Source organism: Ornithodoros turicata, chromosome 7 (assembly GCF_037126465.1).
Source record: "Ornithodoros turicata isolate Travis chromosome 7, ASM3712646v1, whole genome shotgun sequence".
Classification (NCBI taxonomy): domain Eukaryota; kingdom Metazoa; phylum Arthropoda; class Arachnida; order Ixodida; family Argasidae; genus Ornithodoros; species Ornithodoros turicata.
Window position 1 is genome coordinate 21266513 of NC_088207.1, and position 19215 is coordinate 21285727.

Sequence of the window (19215 nt, forward strand, 5' to 3'; positions counted from 1 at the left end):
CTCCATTGAAAGCTACATGTACATTTTTGGTGAGCATAATCTCTCTAAAAGCATACCAAAGGGATTACTTTTTTATGTAACTCTAGCAAAGGACTTTAAAGGAGCAGTGAGGTGGTCCCCTATAATATTGTTTCTTGGCTGTGGAATGTCCTGTAACAAAATAGTTGGCTCCTACAAAAGAGCGTGTGAGAGTGTGTTGACACATTAAATGGCATGTTCCTGCTCCCTGAAAAGTCTGTAGGCATTGTTTTTTGTTCATAATAACGAGGAACACAGAAGTGCTGTAGCAGAACATTCGACCTTGCAGTTCGAACGGCCTGATCTATTTTCCCACTGCACACTGCTCTTCAAGTAAATAACCCTAGTTGTTAATAATGGATGAATTCTGTGGCATGCACTCTCACACAACCAGAGCATGTGTAACAGTCTTTATTCACGAAAATCTGCCAAAGACCAAAATGGGTGATAATACTAATTTGTAAGAAGCCAACACCTAAATTGACAAAAAGATTGTGTGGTGCCTCTCTCAACAAGTCAAATCAACAACTCTTAAACTCTGCGTGCTTAATTCGTTCTACTGCCAACAGCTTCGTATATATATCACTTGCAGCTGAACGTGCACACAAGGCATTTTAGGGCGTTTCAAACTTAGCACAACATACACATCCTCTCCGAGAGTATGCATACTGTATAGCGTGACATATATACCAACAAGCCAAACTGTTGCTTCACCTACAGTGTGAAAGGTGCTCTAGAAACACACACTTTCAGGTGCTGTATCTAGTAGTATCTAAGACATTCTGACACTGTATGGCAATAAAATTTGCACAAGTTGCAGTCTAGCTAATATAACCTGTTTTTATGGTGGTATATTACTGGCTGTTCGAATAGCCATTAAAATGGAAGCAAATAGTTGTAAAACCGATCTATACAGTGCATTCGCATGTAGTGATACTACACACCCATAAGGATCTCTGCAGGAATCAGCTCTCATTATGGGTTATCCCCTCTCTTGTAGCATTTTTAGGCTTGCATGTGCAGCTCTTTAACCATTCGAAATGCTCTTCAGTTCGAAAGAGAAGTTCCTTCTATTTGAAATTTCAGTTTAGAATTCCACGTTTGAATCTGGATTCGAATCAGGTATACAATTATTTGCTTCGGCATTAGAAAAGTCTGAACATTCATACAGCCGTAGGAATGTCCCAATTGTTGGTAGAATAGAGGAGAAATGTTGTGCTTCACTTTTTGACAACTTGTTTCTTTTTTACTCAGATTTTTTTTTCTTTCTTCTGACAGAAATTGTCATTCCTGAAAACAGTATGCAGACACACACATGCAAACAACACAATAAATATTATATAAAACAACCACTAAAAAGAAAGACAGGATCAAAGAAAAGACATTTTCTGTTCATTTCTTCACAAGGACTAGCACCTCTGGCAGCAACTGTAGCATGGAAAAGAACACATTCTGTTGGTGCACATGCACCATGCAACGACAGCATTCAGCGCATATGGGAAAGGAAGTGTCACGCATGCACAAGTAGTACATTCACCGTTCCAGCAAAATGCACTGTCATAATTAATAAGACCAATGGGAAATATGCCGGTAGACAGGTAGAATCAGGTGTTTTTCAGACAGCTTACTCGTTATTAAAATTTGACAACAGCACACTGTAATAAGCTCTGTGCTGCAAACAAAGACACTTGTCATTGCAATGATGCACCCAGTATACTATGTCATAGTTATAGGCATAATGCAGGGCAGAAGAGAGACATGCGTGGTTTCTAGACAATACAAAGAACATTAGGTCCCACGACTCATATTTGAACACATTAATTCACTGCCATACTCATCATGACACAGGCTGAACAGGTTGTTAGGATGACACAGTCAAGACAATAATGTGAGCTTGCAAGAACTGCACTGTGCGGGCTTGGGACAGATGCATCATGCTGTGGAGAGAAAACATGTTAAAATGTATTAGTACGAAATGTAACGACAAACTGGCAGGTAACACATTCGCAGTGCACGGAACATGTTAACATTTGTTCTGCATACTGTGGTGGGTCGTTCACGGGGATTCTCAGCAAAGTACCTAGACTTGCGAAATCAAGTTAGTGTGAGATAGTGTGATCAAGATAGTGTTAGAAATCAAGTTAGATTATTTACTTATGCATTAACTTCTACTGACCGAGCGATTTGATGATAAAAAGTATTCGACATCAACTCGTGCAACTTCCTCTCTTAACTGGGATCACTTTCCCCCATTGGTTTTGGCACAACCTAACCCCTCACCTCATGAACAGCAAGTAATGAGTGTGAATGCACCAACATATGTACAAAATGGTGTGCAACAAACTATGAAACTGCTGAGAGGTGAAGCTGACGATAAGAAGCATGATGGAACCTGTACATAACAGTAGGTGCGAGAACATAGTGCTGTTTTAGTGCAGAGGGGGCATAGAGCATAGAGCTGAGGAAATTCCCGAGGTCTATTTTTAGGGTGGAAGTACACTGTAACAGGGTTGCGAAAGCAGCTTATCATAGCCTAACTTTGTGGAACAGAGAGGTCCCTGGCGCCATTCGATGTATGACATAAACATAGCCAAATGTAAAGAATGCCGTGTGACAGCTCATCCCAAGTGCAAAGAAAGAAAAGAAGTGGAGGTTGATGCATAACTCCTTCCACAAAAAATGAAAAACTATTCGGCTACATGTTCCACGTAATCATTCTTCTTTATCAGCTTCCTCCGCCTCATCTTCATCATCACTCTTTCCTTTAACTTCATCTACAACCTCATCCTCTTCATCCATATGTGCTTCCTCCTGTTCTGAATGCTCCGCCGCTTCCTCATTCTCACTCTCTTCTTCCTCCTCCTCGTCCTCAGCCATCTCATTCTCTTCCGCGGAGTTCTCATCTTCACTGTCAGCAATGCGAATAATCTTAACGTCAACATCCTCACCTTTGTCGCCGGCATCTCTAGGCGTCAGGCCCTCCGGTACGACACTCTGCAATGTAATGACAGTAACGTTTTTTTAGGGTTTCTGCAACTATGTGCTGTTACAAAAATCATTCCAATTTTTGTACAGCTGTTGCAATTGTAACTTGCAATGCTCTGTTGTTAAGTGTTATCATACCTCCTCCCACATGTAAATGCCCGTATGGGACAATTTGAGTGTATTCCATAAATAAATCAATAAATTTGTCATGCAGCTCTATTTCCTTGAAGATGTTGAGCAGGTATAAAGGCGCACTTACGCGGACTAGTAATCGTGATCAGTCCCTAGAAGTCCATATACTAATAAGTTAGTTTCACCACACGTGTGGATGAATTTCTAATGAACCAATGGAAAACATTGTGCAATAACAAAATGGTTAATAACACGCAAATACGACCGCATGATCTAAATTAGCATGCAGAGAACAATGTTGGAAGGATGTGTTCAGATAGAAGATATGGCATAACATAGCATTCCATCCTTTGGTGCTGTAGCCAGAAATATCAGTAAGAAAATGCATAGGGCAGACTGATATTTCGTGCCCTATTTGTGACTGCTATTAAACAAACATGTTCTGGATACTGCGTTCATATGGAGTGCTTGAGTCTTGTCACAGAGAGACTGAATGAGGTAGCATTGTACACAATAACCTAACCTGGAACTCTATAATCATTCAGAAAAAGCACATGTTTGAAATATTTAATCTTTAGAACTGCTATGAAGGCCAATAACAAATTTTCTACTAGAATTTCAAATATTTCTGTGCAATCCCTCTATAAAACACAGTAATGTGCTGTACAGTTCCTCACATCCACCAGTTTTGATATCTTGAAGTATAGGGCATTTGAATTCAGAATTACTCACCCCAAAAGTTCTCCTTTACTGGGAGCAGCAAGAGAGAGGATGTAATACCATACAGTGTATAAACATCAAGTAGCTCACACATACACACGCAAAAGGATAGAAAACAACTTTTTTTTGTACTTCAGACAACCTGATCAGGCCTTATGAGCAGCACGAATATTTAGTGCCGCACTTCAAGGATGCTGTTGTTGAATCACACTTGTAACTTGCATTGAAGCAGTGGTAATTATCATGTATGAATTAATTATGTACCAGACAACCCATTTGTTAACAAGTACACTTGTAACTCCTCCACAAAATGAGTAATCATTTTTACCTTCTAAATACTGTGCACTATGCTTATTTTTCACTGTTTACTATATTAGAATGCTCTGCCACAAGCCTATGCAGCAGTCAAAGGAAACTGTAGGGTGATTCGTCGTTGCGCATCAAATACAGCTTTTGCCTCATTATTTGTGTTGTTTTCTTGCAAGTCACATGCCGTTAAATGCTTCAACCATGTCAACACTTACTGATCCGTTGAGGTCATACTCTGCAGGATCCAACTTAAGGAATGCAATCAGTCTGTCCTCTTCAGTGGCCTGGTCAAAGTCATCGAAGTCCTGTGGAAATGCATTTTTACCTGCTTAATTACAGTTGGTGCCATGACTAAAGACTGGCATTAAATAAAATGCAAGTGTTACAAGGAACTATGTACAATGAAGGACATAAAACCAAGATATCAGATGAGGTGCATATGTGTAGATATAAAGTAACGTCGTTGTTTATATCTACACATATGCACCTCATCTGGTGTCTTGCTTTTATATCCTTCGCTATACATAGTTCCTTGTAACAGTAACAAACAAACCCTGTAACAAACAAAGAGACATGCATGATGCAATTGACATGCAAAAGCCTTTCTGCCTCATCAAATGGCAAAATATTCCATATAACATCTCTCAATCAAAATTTGCAAATTTTTAATACCACAAAATTAACCATTAACCATTTATACAGTACACAAATTATGCCTAATTTTTGTTTCTGGTTATTGTGTGAATACTTGGGAAAAAGGGGGGGGGGGGGCTTTATCGGCTCTCGTGCTTCAGACAGAAACTGACAATTGGTACAATGCATTAGTAGTACTGACAAGTGTAGTTACAGTATTAAAAATGTATCCATGTATTTATGTATCTATAAACATGTATTGAATCAACACTGTTATAGCTGAAATTAGAAAGCTACAGAAAAATAGGGTGATGGGAGCATGGATTGTTTGCGCCCTTACGCCACAATATTCTTTGTCATTGAAGAAATGTGGGGGTGGAGTGCAGACGTCATCCACTTTCTTGCAATGCTCTTTCATGAAGTCCCTTTCTTCTTCATGGCCAGGTTCTGTGATGTCCACAGACTCGAAGGGTACCTTAATTGACTGCAGGATCATCAGTGCCCTCTGCTGCTTCTTCTTCACCTGAGGAAACACCATTGCATGAGCAATGAATAAAGCAATTCCATGTTTTTATGATATCATGGATGAAGCCACTTTAAGCTTCATTTGCCTGGAAGATTTATTGAATTTTTTTTTTAATGTTACCGTTTTGCCATGAGAACTGAACTGCTGTGCTCACATGGATGAAGCATTTCTAAATGTACTTGGTCTAGATCCAACAGACTATAGTCGTGTTCAACTTAAGAAGGAAAAGAAATCTAGTCCGTTAACTACATACACCGTCAGATATAAGGAGATGCAATAGCGTGCCAGGAGAAATACTGCAGCGCCATCATGCGGCATCAGTAGGGGGCGCACTTTCTGCCGGAGCGTACTGTCATGCGGCCAGTCCTAACAGTCTATACGGAAGTAGAGTGAGTATGATGACTACATTATCATGCGCAGGAGGGAATGTGACCTCTCTGAGTCCAGCCATCCTGTTTGAGGCGTAGTAATATTGTGAGAGTTCACAAACTTGATTTCTTGTCCTTCTAAAGTTGAACACGTCTATAAAGTTTTTTTTTTGTTGTTGTGCATGAAATAGGTAGTCAGATAGAAGAAGACTATGAGTAGTAAGCAGATGTATCCATGCTGTTTGGCGGTATGGGTTTCAGACGCAGGTAAAGCTTTTAATGAAGAATGCTCTCTCAACGGAACAGTGAACTTGGAATTTTTGTGTTGTACTCTTCCCAGAATTTTCACGTTTCAGCATTAAAAAAAAAAAAAAGGGATTCCAACCAGGGCTTTTGGCCTTTTTGAGCCTTACCAGAGAGCTTTGGAGATGCTGTGCATGTGATATCCATTCCGCCTGAAGTGTGTTTGTGCATTTGGAGGAGCACCATTTGAAGGTCATGAGCAATTATGTAAACAACTAGCTAGAACAGCAAGCCCTATGTGACATGCTTCAGTCAACACAAGGTACTGGCGTCTAAGAGAATAACAAGCAGAGACACTGCGAGATCGACAAGGAACCAACGAAGACTGATGCTGACGTGAGCAATGACAGTGAAGACTACATTTAATGTGGATGTCAGTTTTGATGTGTGCAACAAGTAACATCCGAAACAAGCAACAGTAATTGCACAGTCATCACAACCGAAATCAGCGGATACAGTTTGCATTTGAGAAGCTTGGTTCCAAAGAGCCTCCTGCAAATTCCTTTGTCGCTTTCTTGCCATATTATTTGAAAGGGGGTTATTAATAGGACGTAGGAAAGTGAAAGTATACCAAGTATGTCAACATGACTTCCTCCTATACAAAAGGATGCAAAGGAGGCTCTCAGATCCATAACACACCCTGTCTTGAGAGTTGGTGTGGAGAGCTAAAGAGATTCCCTTCGAGGATTGGAGTTTAATGCAATGTCTACTCAACCAACAAGTAGAAGGCTGTTACCTCAGCCTTTAATTTCTTAGCGTTTCACTAATTCCTCAAACACACATTCGAAGCCGAAGTCCCAGTCCTGCCCTCGGAAAACAGCAACATATACTCCGGATGTTTTCGAATCACGGTGATATGGAGGAGAAGGAAGGATGGGTGCTTCTAAGGTTAATGAAACGTTGCGTGAATCTTCCACGGAAGACGCCCTTCTGGCTTTTCGTGCGGTCTTCAAAGTCAGAACGCGAAGACTTCCGGAAACACGTGAATAAATAACAAAATATACCCCGAAGAACCACAATACAATCCGGAACGCACCCTTGTCCTCAGCGCGACTAAAAATACCGAAGGCTGCTAACTTTTGCAAGAGGATATGGCACTATAACAAAAACTAAAGCCGGTGCCACAACTTGGCCGCTCAGCAGTTCCCGCATACGGCACGCGAAGTGTGTTGATCCGGTTTATTTTCCTGTGATTATTTTCTGCGGATACTTCGTATTTAACGATGGACCCGTTTCCATCATACACAAGACTTCTCGCTGACATTACACAGAAATCATTGACCCAGCAGTTTGATGCATATTCAGTTTGACAGTGATTAATCGAGGAACAAAAACGAACTATAACTTAACGTACCTCCTTGCTCGCAGAGATACCCGAGACGAATATTTTGATGACCATTTTGGAATGCTTCCGTGGAATCCAGAGTCCTGCCGCGACAAGGATAGATACTGTGACCTCTTCTTCACTTCCAGGTCTTGATACAGCTATAAAATGTTCAGTAAGGGACTGACCTTCCTCGCAGTTGCGGTTTTGGATTAGAGCACACGAAAAGCTCGACCTCACACCCTCACACGCAGAAATATTTTCTTCGGCGGCCGCAGCAACAGAGGTGACGCCTGGGGGCGGGGACCGGCTTGTCGTGACGTCACTCACTAGGTTCCTGCGGCGGCAACTTTAATATCGCACAGAAGCTGCCGTTCCGCTTGCCTGCTTACGATGTTTTTACGAGATAATTCCGGAGGCTGTTTGCGCACAGTGTTATAACAAATGATCAGACTAGGACGATACGGAAGCAGCGTTTCCAAATGTTTCCTTCAACTCCAAGTTTATTTCGCACAAAGTGCACGGAGAATACAAAGGAAGGCAAAAAGCCAAAAGAAGCTTTATGTAATAAGGCTTAAGCTTTCTGTTCACACAGAGAAATGACTTGTAATTAACCGAATTCTTAAAGCGGAAGCTGTCGAGACACGGAAGAACAAAAGAAATTTTAATCCCTCAGTATGCACCAGCTTGCCTATGCGCTCTTTCACTAATTCTGTCGAACGCGATACGTGGCGTTCTTTTACGCTCTCTCTCTCTCTTTCTTTAGCATGATCGCAAGTTTTGTACCAGTGTGTACCAATCCTGTGTACCAATCCTCACGCCACTGTGGCGAAGGCCGAATGGCTTCTGGAGATTGGAGGAAAGATTGGTGAGGAGGAGAGGTAAAAATGCGGTCCTGGTACGGTTTGAAGCTGAAACCCCGGCCCACAAGCACATTTAGAAGTGAGAAAAATTCAAATAACCCATAAATCTTCTATGCTTACTAAGCGCATTCTTTTCACTTGCACTGGACTGCACTACCTTGGACTCCACGCAAGACAGGTTTTCGGGAGCTGCACTTTCCAGCTGAAAGGAACTTTATTAGTAATGCCTTTCTTTTCAACAGGAAAGTGCAGCACACAAATAACCCAGTTCAGGTCTGGTGCAGGCGGTGCAAGCGAAAAGAATGCACCTACTGTCAAATCTCAAATGCAACTTCAAGAGAGAAAGCGAGAAAAAATGGCTATTCGTTTGTGAAGCTAAGCGCCCCGTACAAGACGCTGAGCAGAAGAATTTCTATTGTCTGTCGCGCGACATATTAGGGGTAATTACGGACATTATGTAACGCCTATTTCTCGTCAGTGTCGGGACTACTGTCTCCATACTTTTTTTTTGTGTGTGTGTCTAATTTACTCAATTGCTCAGATACATGTATGCACTGTACGTTTTCCATAACAGATGCACAGCGTTGGCTGCATGTAGACAGCCACGTGACTAGATGACAAGTATAACTGGTACCCCACTGAACAACAACAAAGACAATTAACGGTTGTTGGGGCACGAGGGTGACGCGAATTGTTAGTGTGCATTCAATGCGACACACGATGGATCATTAGCGTTGAAGATCGCTAGAGCGTTCAGACGAAACCCATTGCCATCTCCATGGCGCAGTAAAAGCCGCAGTAAATGCCAGACAGTTTACAGGTTACCATGCTAGCATGCTAGTTTTTAGTACGGAGTTTTAGTGAATCCTTTTCGCTGAAACGATTCATGAACGGTTTATCCGCTTCCCAACCGCAGGATATACCATACTGATTACTGAATCACCCGCTCTTCTCATTGGCACTCCGCGATACCGTTCATGAACCGTTTGAGTTAAGACGATTTACTAAAACTAGCTAGCGAATAGTTTTCACTCAAACGGTTCGTGAACGGTTTATCCGCTTCCCAACCACAGGATATAACATACTGACTACTGAGTCACTCCCTCTTCTCATTGGAACTCCGCAATACCGCTCACGAACCGTTTGAGTGAAGACGATTTACTAAAACTATCTAGCGAATCATTTTCACTCAAACGGTTCGTGAACGGTTTCTCAACTCCCCAACCACAGGATATACCATATTACTGAACCACTCCCTCTTCTCATTGGCACTCCGTGATACCGTTCACGAACCGTTTGAGTGAAGACGATTTACTAAAACTAGCTAGCGAATCGTTTTCACTCAAACGGTCCGTGAACGGTTTATCCTCTTCCCAACCACAGGATATACCATACTGATTACTGAGTCATTTCCTCTTCTCATTGGTACTCCGCGATACCGTTCACGAACCGTTTGAGTGAAGACGATTTACTAAAACTAGCTAGCGAATCGTTTTCAGTCAACCGGTTCGTGAACGGTTTATCCGCTTCCCAACCAGACGATATACCATACTGATTACTGAGTCATTTCCTCTTCTCATTGGTACTCCGCGATACCGTTCACGAACCGTTTGAGTGAAGACGATTTACTAAAACTAGCTAGCGAATCGTTTTCAGTCAACCGGTTCGTGAACGGTTTATCCGCTTCCCAACCACACGATACACCATACTGATTACTGAATCACTTCCTCTTCTCATTGGCACTCCGCGATACCGTTCACGAACCGTTTGAGTGAAGACGATTTACTAAAACTAGCTAGCGAATCGTTTTCAGTCAAACGGTTCGTGGACGGTTTATCCTCTTCCCAACCACAGGATATACCAGACTGATTACTGAGTCATTTCCTCTTCTCATTGGTACTCCGCGATACCGTTCACGAACCGTTTGAGTGAAGACTATTTACTAAAACTAGCAAGCGAATCGTTTTCACTCAAACGGGTCGTGAACGGTTTATCCTCTTCCCAACCACAGGATATACCATACTGATTACTGAGTCATTTCCTCTTCTCATTGGTACTCCGCGATACCGTTCACGAACTGTTTGAGTGAAGACGATTTACTAAAACTAGCTAGCGAATCGTTTTCAGTCAACCGGTTCGTGAACGGTTTATCCGCTTCCCAACCACGCGATACACCATACTGATTACTGAATCACTTCCTCTTCTCATTGGCACTCCGCGATACCGTTCACGAACCGTTTGAGTGAAGACGATTTACTAAAACTAGCTAGCGAATCGTTTTCAGTCAAACGGTTCGTGGACGGTTTATCCTCTTCCCAACCACAGGATAACCATACTGATTACTGAGTCATTTCCTCTTCTCATTGGTACTCCGCAATACCGTTCACGAACCGTTTGAGTGAAGACTATTTACTAAAACTAGCTAGTGAATCGTTTGCAGTCAATCGGCTCGTGAACGGTTTATCCACTTCCCAACCACAGGATATATCATACTGATTACTGAGTCACTTCCTCTTCTCACTGGCACTCAGCGACACCGTTCACGAACCGTTTGAGTGAAGACGATTTCCTAAAACTAGCTAGCGAATCGTCTTCACTCAAACGGTTCGTAAACGGTTTATCCACTTCCTAACCACAGGATATACCATACTGATTACTGAATCACTCTCTCTTCTCATTGGCACTCCGCGATGCCGTTCACGAACCGTTTGAGTGAGGACGATCTACTAAAACTAGCTAGCGAATCGTTTCCAGTCAACCGGTTCGTGAACGGTTTATCCGCTCAAAAGCCACAGGACGTACCATACTGATTACTGAATCACTTCCTCTTCTCATTGGCACTCCGTGATACCGTTCACGAACCGTTTGAGTGAAGACGATTTACTAAAACTAGCTAGCGAATCGTTTTCAGTCAAACGGTTCGCGGACGGTTTATCCGCTTCCCAACCACACGCCCACAACCACACGCCCAACCAGCTTGCCCACATCACGCTTCAAAAATATGTATGCCAAAAAAATGTATTGCCATCATACGAGAAACCAGAGAGTGTATTGGCATCAAATGGAAGGCCGGCCACAGGGGCCGCCTTCCTGTAGCATCTCAAACAGACTCGAACAACATTCTGAACACCAACTCTCGCCCAGCTACTAAGGCTGTTTAGAGATTGCTATACGTGTCCGTTTCGCCACGCAACAGTCCATGACACTGGAAAGCCGCAAGTGGGAGAACAACACGAGGATGTGAACACCTCATAGGTTAACATAGAACTTGCCATTGTCCACCCGGAAGAGAGTGTCAGAGGTCATCCAGCGGCGGTGAAACTCAACTGCTCCAAGCACCGCTCGCTCCCTGCAAAGAACTCTGCGAATACCGGCGTTAACTAGCTGGTCACCTCCTGCACACTGCGGCTCTGCTGCGCGTGCACTCGTCGACAGCGTGAAATCCATACTTGGTAATTGATTTCAACTACCAAGAGCACAAAATGCCGCCTATCCCGCTGCGAGACAGGAAGGGGGTACAGACCACGAACGGTGCTCCACTCAACATCCGTCAGGCTATAGAGGCCTGCAACACGATGCCACAGGGCACCCGACAACAAACATAAACTAAAAGCATGTTCTGCTGACTCCCTATACTCACAGAAGGGACAGCCGGGTGACGTTATACCAAAACGGGAAAAACGCTCACGCAGCGGCAAGACGTCATGCGCTAAGCGCCACTGAAGACTGGCCCAGCGGGCGCCCAGCCAGCCAGCAGTGGTCGTACGCCACGCGATGTGGCGCGGGGGTGGCCGATCAAGCGCAAGAAGTGCCATATAAAGGCGCCGCACAGGCCTTGATGTTATAACATCATCCGGAAAAGAAGCTCGCAGGCTGCGCATTGCCACAACGTAAGCCTTCAGGTGGGGAGCCACGCACTCTGAACGCGAGCGTGTGTGTGTCAGCTAAGAAAAAAAGAAAAAAAAAAGAAAACGAATGTGGGGTCCTAACAGAAAAGTTATTAGACACTGAGCAGGATGCTGCTGCTCTTGGAGACCCAGAAAGATCGCGCGCAGACCTAAGGCAAGGCACTTCACCTTGAAATCGGGCACCACTCGGCCGCCATCTACGCGAGGCTGATACATACGACCTCTTGATACCCATTCTACAGAACCCCCCCAGATAAACTGAAACGCTGCACGTGTAGCGGCCTGAAGAGTAGTCCGCGGAGGGATGGAGATATTGGCTAAATACCAATATTTACTCAGAAACCAAGACGTAGCAAGGCGCGCTCTGTAGGTAATGGGGAGTACGAGCTCTTTCAAGTCCCGGAGCACAGGAATACTACGCATATGGACACGTGCCCAGGAGCTGGGCGATACTCCTGAAGGCAGGAAATCATACCCAATAACGCGCACGGCACTCTTCACAGGAATACCAAAGGGTGCGGAGCACGACGGGTTGAGGTTGACGAAAAGTAGTGCGCTTTTCTCTCTATTGATCTGTGCATTAGAAACCATACCGTAGCTCTCGATTACCCGGAGAACATTCCCGATAGCTTCCTCGTCAGTCAGGATGAGAGATAGGTCGTCTGCATATGCAAAAAGCGGTAACGCGGATGTGCCCGGAAGGGCAAGCATCCGGGATGCAACCGAGGATGCGAGGGACTCCAAAAGCGGGCTAAACACTAGGGCATACAGTGCTGATGACAAGGGGCACCCCTGGCGGACACCCACCTTTATGGGTAAGTTAGCAGAGGTACCCTCATTGACACCAATGAAAGCTGACGCACCAGCATACAGTGCTCGAAACCACGCCTTCAACACACAATACATGTATTCATGAAGCACACGATCAAAGGCCTTCCTTTGGTCAAACGACACCAAAACACGAGGTCGCCGCCGACTATGTGCCCAATACAAGGCGTCTCTTAAAGCCTGCGTATGAAGCGTGATGGACCGCTCAGGGACAGCACAGGCCTGGAAAGGAGGAATAACTGTACCAAGAACTGGAGAGATGCGTTGCAAAATCGCTTTTGATAAAATTTTGTAGTCAGTATTAAGCAGTGAAACAGGACGATAGGCATTTGGGTCTTGTTTTTTGGAAGCATCCTTGCACAACAAGGTGACAATAATGCTCTCCCGCATGGACGGACAGAGGAGACGTCGTGCCAAGCACTGATTCAACAGAACTGTCAAAGGCCTCTGAAGAGTGGACCAGAAGCATTTATAAAATTCAGCTGGGAGTCCAGCGGAACCGGGAGACTTTCCTGTGTGAAGAGCTTTGACGGCAGCAGTATACTCGTCCTCAGAGAACGGAGCTGCACTGAGCTCGATACGTCGTGCGTCCGGCAAAAACGCTCGACCCTCGACGTCGGCAGGCTGCACGGAGTCAAAAAGCGCCATAAAATGATCACGCAGCAGTGACCGAACTCCATCAGGGTGCTCCTGAACCGAACCGTCGGTTGCAACAAGTTGTTCGATGACACTGGGAGGCCGACGGAGGTAACGGCCAAGCAAAAGGCAAGAGCAATATGTTTCTCGCGATCAGCGCTCGACAGACTGTACTGCCGCAAACTGGTCCCAGAAACGTAATCTAAGAGAGGCTAGCCTCCCTAGCACGTCCTGTATGGCTTGATCATTGCCTGGGCCTCGCGACCCAGGATGGCGCAAAATAGAGGCACTTGCCGAAGGTGCACAAATTCCTCCCGGCTCTCCTTTGCACGCATAGCTCTTCACTGACGAAAAAGACTCGCGGCTCCTAATTTGGTCTCTTCCCACCATTCCGGTGACGCTAAGGTGTCAGCACGGCGATCAACAAGGTACGCTTTGACGTCGTTACAAATTTCTGTGTCTCGCAGTAGCTCGGCACAAAGCCTCCAGCAGCCTGATTCGGAGCGAGAACCTCGCAAACCAGTGAGCAAGAGGCGCACACCCTCATGGTCAGAAAGATTTTCGGAAAAATCTTCCCGGAAACAACACCGCAAGATCTATATGTATCGGCATCGGAGCGGAAGACCAGCCACACAAACTGGCTCCCTCTAACGTTTCACACGGACTAAACTAAGGCTACGTAGATGCCAACTCTAGAGCAATATGATCTCTAGATTAATATGTGTGCTGGACGACACCATGCAACAAACGAATACTCGCGGAAAGTTGCGAACGTGACAACGGCACACTCTACTTGGTCACCTAAAAGTGATGCGCATACGTACCTCTATCATCTTCAAAGAGGACCGAAGATGTCTGCCATCGTCTTGCAAAGTGCACAGCTCCCAGCACAGCTCTCTCCCTACGAAGAGAGCGACGTACCTCTGCTCGAACAAGATTTAGAACTTCTACACTACGGATGCGGCCACCCTGTGCTGCAATGCAACGAGAAATCCACACCTGATAGTTAATCTCAACTGTCAGAAGGAGGAACTGTTTCCTATCGCGATGCGGGACGGGAGGCTGAAAGAGCATTTGAATGACAGCCCACCGAATGCGTGACACTCCGAACAGGACTTCAACTTTGTGCCACAGCGTATCGGGCATAAGGCACTGATGAAACGCGTGTTCTGCAGTTTCGTGACAAGCACAGAATGGACAGAAAGGAGTGGCGACTCCATACCGAGCCAGACGGTCCCGAAGCGGTAAAACGTCGTGTGGCAAGCGCCATTGCAGGCCAGCCCGACGTGCGTCCAACCAGCCCGCGGTGACAAGACGCCAAGGAACCTGCCGGGGCACACCAAGGCCCACAGCCGCTGGAGGGATGGGAAGAAGCTCCAAGAGGGATTTGTACAGACGCTTCACAGTCCATGTAGACATGCGTTCACCAGGGTAGGACTCACGCAGGCGCCGCATGGAGGAGACATACTCCCTGAGGTGGGGTGCGACAAACTCAGATCGAGGCCTACTCAGCGAAAATGCTGAAAAAAAACCTGACATCAGGACCCAGGAGGAACTGTAACAGATCATGGGCAGGGTGGCACGGCTCCATGAGCGCACCAAAATACCTTTAAGACCAAGGGCAAGACACTTGGTCTTCATATGTGGAACCCATAGGTCACCTAGCTCCCGCTGCAGGCACATGTGGGCGCGTGACACCCATTCCACGCTGCCACCCCAGATGAAACGAAAAGCTGTGTGAGTAGCAGCCACCACGGTCTGACGAGGGGAATAACGACACTGCCATGGTACCAGTGCTTATTGAAAAACCATGAGCTGGCAAGACGGGCTCGACACGTGATAGAGAGCACCAAACCTCTGAGATCAGCGAGAACAGGGACACTGCGCTGGTGCACCCTCAGCTACGAGGACGGCGACAGTCCGCAACCATTAAAGTTATACCCTAGTATGCGAACATCGTCTTTAACAGGAATGTCAAAGAGCGCAGGGCACGAAGGGGTAGCATTAAGGAAGAGCAAAACACACTTCGCCCGATTAGTGCGCGCATTTGATACGTTGCCATAGGCATCTAGAACACCTAAGACAGCGGCAACAGAAGCTTCATCTCTAAGTATTAAAGACAGGTCATCCGCGTACGCAAAAAGCGGAAGAGCTGTAGAGCCAGGTAGTTTGAGCATACGTGACGGAAGTAAAGTTGTAAGAGACTCCAAAAGTGGACTAAAGACCATGGCGTAGAGAGCAGGTGACAAACGACAACCCTGCCGCACACCGGACTTATCGGAAAACGGTCAGACAGAACTCCATTTAGCCCAATTGTAGCTGAAGCTCCGGCGTACAGAGTTCTGATCCAGTCAATAACCGTAACAGGGAAACCAAAAGCGTGCAGGACCTGGTATATGTACCCGTGGTGCACCCTGTCGAAAGCCTTCTCTTGATCAAAAGAGGCCAAAACTGCGGGTTGGATGCGACTATGAGCCCAATAAAGGGCATCACGCAACGCAGAAGCATGGAGCTGCAGGGACCGTCCGGGGACAGCGCAGGCCTGCCAAGGAGGAATAACAAGGCCCAAAACGGGAGAAATTCGCTGCAGTAGCGCGTTAGAAATAATCTTATAGTCCGTATTCAATAGAGACACGGGTCTATAAACGTTCCGATCGTGCCTGCGAGACTCGTCTTTGCAGAGCAAGATAATAACGCTGTCGCGCATGGAAGGACACAAGAGGCCGCCCACCAAACAGCTATTGAAAAGGATAGTCAAGGGACGGGACAAAGTCGACCAGAAGCATTTATAGAATTCGGTAGGAAGTCCATCAGAGCCGGGAGACTTCCCAGTGTGCAGGGCCTTGACTGCAGCCGAGTATTCAGCTCGCGTAAAAGGGTCGGCACTGAGAGCAAAGTGCTTTGCACAAGGCAAGAAAGAGCGGGCCTCCCCAATGGGCAGGGTCGCCGTGTCGTATAGGGTCGCAAAATGTTCTCGAAAGAGCGACCTAATGCCATCGGGCTGCCCACAGGTTGACCCATCAGACGCCAACAGCTCCCCAATGAGACTCCGGGGGCGGCGATAGTAACGGCCCAGGAGGAGGCGGGAACAGCATGATTCCCGTGACCAACGCTCAACTGTCTGGAGCGAGGCAAAGCGATCCCAGGCCTGCATTTGCAAGGAAGAAATCCTCCGCAGGACTTCCTGTATGGTCTTGCCATTTCCGGGGCTCCTAGACCCCGGATGGCGCAGTATAGATAGCACCTGCCGAAGATGCTGCATCAGCTGCCGACCTTCACGTGCACGTCTCGCCCGCCACTGACGAAAAAGCCTCGCGTTCGTCTCCTCCCACCAGCCTGGCGTGAAAGGAGTGGACGCACAACGAGCCTCAAGCCACGATTTCACATCATTGCGGATTTCAGAGTCTTCCAATAGCGTGACAGGCAGCCTCCAACATCCTGATCCTGCGCGATAATTGCGGAAGCCATTAAGGACGAGAGAAACCCCCTCATGATCCGACAGATCCCCAGACGGAACAACAGCACACACACCCATGCGCGACACAAGTGCGGGAGACACGTAGAAACGGTCAATACGACTATGTGCACCACGAGAGTTGGACCAGGTATAGCTGGTACTGCCCCGGCTGCAAGTGCGTGAAAGCGTCCGCAAGATTTAAATCCCGGACCAACTGAGACAACTCCGCGTTTATAGGGCGACGACCACTACCATGACGATCAATGCAGCAGTTGAAGTCTCCAGCAAGAATTAGATTAGAATTGCCCAGAAAGAAGCAGTCGAGACTTCGAAAGAACTCGTCCCGTTCAGCCCGCCGAGCTGGGGCATGCAAATTAACAACTCGAAGGGATGACCCGCCTATTTGTAATTCAACAGAAATGACACGCCCATCATTATCACGATCATACCAGTGTACGTCGCCTCGAAATGAAGGAAATAATAAAATCGCAGCACCAGACTGATGCGGAGATCCGTGGCTGAAGAAGGGGTGCACCCCATAGTCTGTCACTAAGTGCCTAATAGTCCATGCGATAACACGCGAGTCTCCTGAAGCAAGAGGACATCAACACCTAAACTACGTGCCCACTGAATAACGGAAAACTGCTTTCGGCCACTGTGAAAGCCCCTGCAATTCAGCGTTGCCAGAGGACAGGCCATCAAAACCCAAAAGCAAAAGAAGAAAGAACTCATTGTGGCATTAAAGAAGCAACTGGCAACACTGCCCCAGATGCCACAGGGAGAGACGCCCTGCGCTTGACTGCGCTGCGACACATTTTCACGCCACGAACATCATTGTCAACACCCCCTGGTTGCAAGGCACTGGGCGAGCGCAAAGCCTCTGAGCCCGTTACAGCACTTGTCGCATCAGAACCGAGGGCAACCACAGAGTCGGACACCCTCCTCTTAACACCGTGGCTGGACTCTACCGCAACGTTGTCCGCGCTAACTGCGCTTTCCATGCTCTCCAGCGACGAATCACTAGGAAACCACTGAGCCCCTGAACGTCCCTCGCACCCTGACCGAGCCTCTCTCTGAACGACGATCTCTTCTACCCCTAAGACGCAGGAAGTTGGGCACCGGAGACTTCATCTCCATCACCACACGGCGATTGCCGGTCTCGATGAAGCTCAAATCAGGGTGCTCGTACTTCTCCCGCACAATGTCCTTCACTACACCACCAAATTGGTTCATGTGTATTGTTGACTCTATGAGATGAGCCACAGAAGATTGGTTCAGTTACACGTTGTGATTGCTATCCATAAGACACCATGTTACGGTAGTGACCACAACGACATTATGTTCTTAGAATATGATTTACACGGTGTGTCCTCGCACAATCATTGTTGTGTACAACCGGTCCGAAGCTGAATACAGGCCGCGTGCTCCTACAAAAGCTCTTGCCTCGTCGTTGCCGGCAGTTGTCGCTGTCGTCGGCAAAGCGCATGAACATTAGCAGGAGCACAGCGCCCACGCCTGCATGTTGCGTTCGCGCATAACCAGTGCCTGCATGCGCGAGGTGTGGCACTCGTTCGACTGTGTGGGCACTGGTAGAGTCAGCATTTGCCCACTCCAATGGGTACTTCAAATTGCGCGTAGAAAGTATTTACCGGCCTCTATTACTTTCGAAAATTTGAGAGCGACTCTGAGGTGAAACACATCGCTGTGAAGACCTGAAAGCCCCGGTGTCCTTACCATTAGGTAAGTCTCTCTACTCCATTGAACAAATTCACAGCGGGAATGGTTGCATCTGAGTATTGTTGAGCGCTGTCTAGCATGAGAGGGCCTTACGCACTGCATGGCCATGGACTGATGTGCTTATGGGGTAGCTGGCTCATCGTGCTCGAAGATTGGTATTTAAAATCTATGATTAATCGAAATTAGTTGACAATACAAAAGTACCCTGACTCGCGCGATACTTCAGCCGTGAATTACACAGCTTGCTTCATTCACGTAGATGTACGTAAAAAAAAATGTGGACAGGAACGTCCCGTAGCAGTGCAATATACGTTTAACGCATTACGGTACGAGGAATGATCACGAGTGAGATTGATGACGATGGTCAGTGGTGTCGTGTATTACGATGACGATGAAGCCAAAGATATTTTACATTCCCAGGCCGACGAAAAGCTGCTCGGCGTGCGATGAGTGGTTCCTTCCAGAATC

General features: G+C 46.4%; 2 protein-coding genes across 2 annotated transcripts in view; one reads left to right on the forward strand and one right to left on the reverse strand.

The window, feature by feature from the left end:
* Nucleotides 1-413: 413 nt before the first annotated feature.
* Nucleotides 414-7614, reverse strand: LOC135400325 (SH3 domain-binding glutamic acid-rich protein homolog). Its single transcript, XM_064632158.1, has 6 exons — nucleotides 7507-7614; nucleotides 7349-7422; nucleotides 5138-5320; nucleotides 4380-4469; nucleotides 2967-3012; nucleotides 414-1955 (listed from the first exon to the last, which is right to left on the reverse strand). Exons 2-6 carry the CDS (start codon nucleotides 7391-7393, stop codon nucleotides 1951-1953), a joined length of 369 nt encoding a protein of 122 aa, XP_064488228.1. The 5' UTR covers nucleotides 7394-7422; nucleotides 7507-7614; the 3' UTR covers nucleotides 414-1950.
* A 10873-nt stretch (nucleotides 7615-18487) lies between these two features.
* LOC135400326 (uncharacterized) overlaps nucleotides 18488-19215 on the forward strand; it is a 30801-nt gene continuing 30073 nt past the window's right edge. Inside the window, exon 1 of the mRNA XM_064632159.1 lies at nucleotides 18488-18750. The gene's annotated coding sequence lies outside the window, so the exon portion shown is untranslated. The remainder of the gene's footprint in view (nucleotides 18751-19215) is intronic.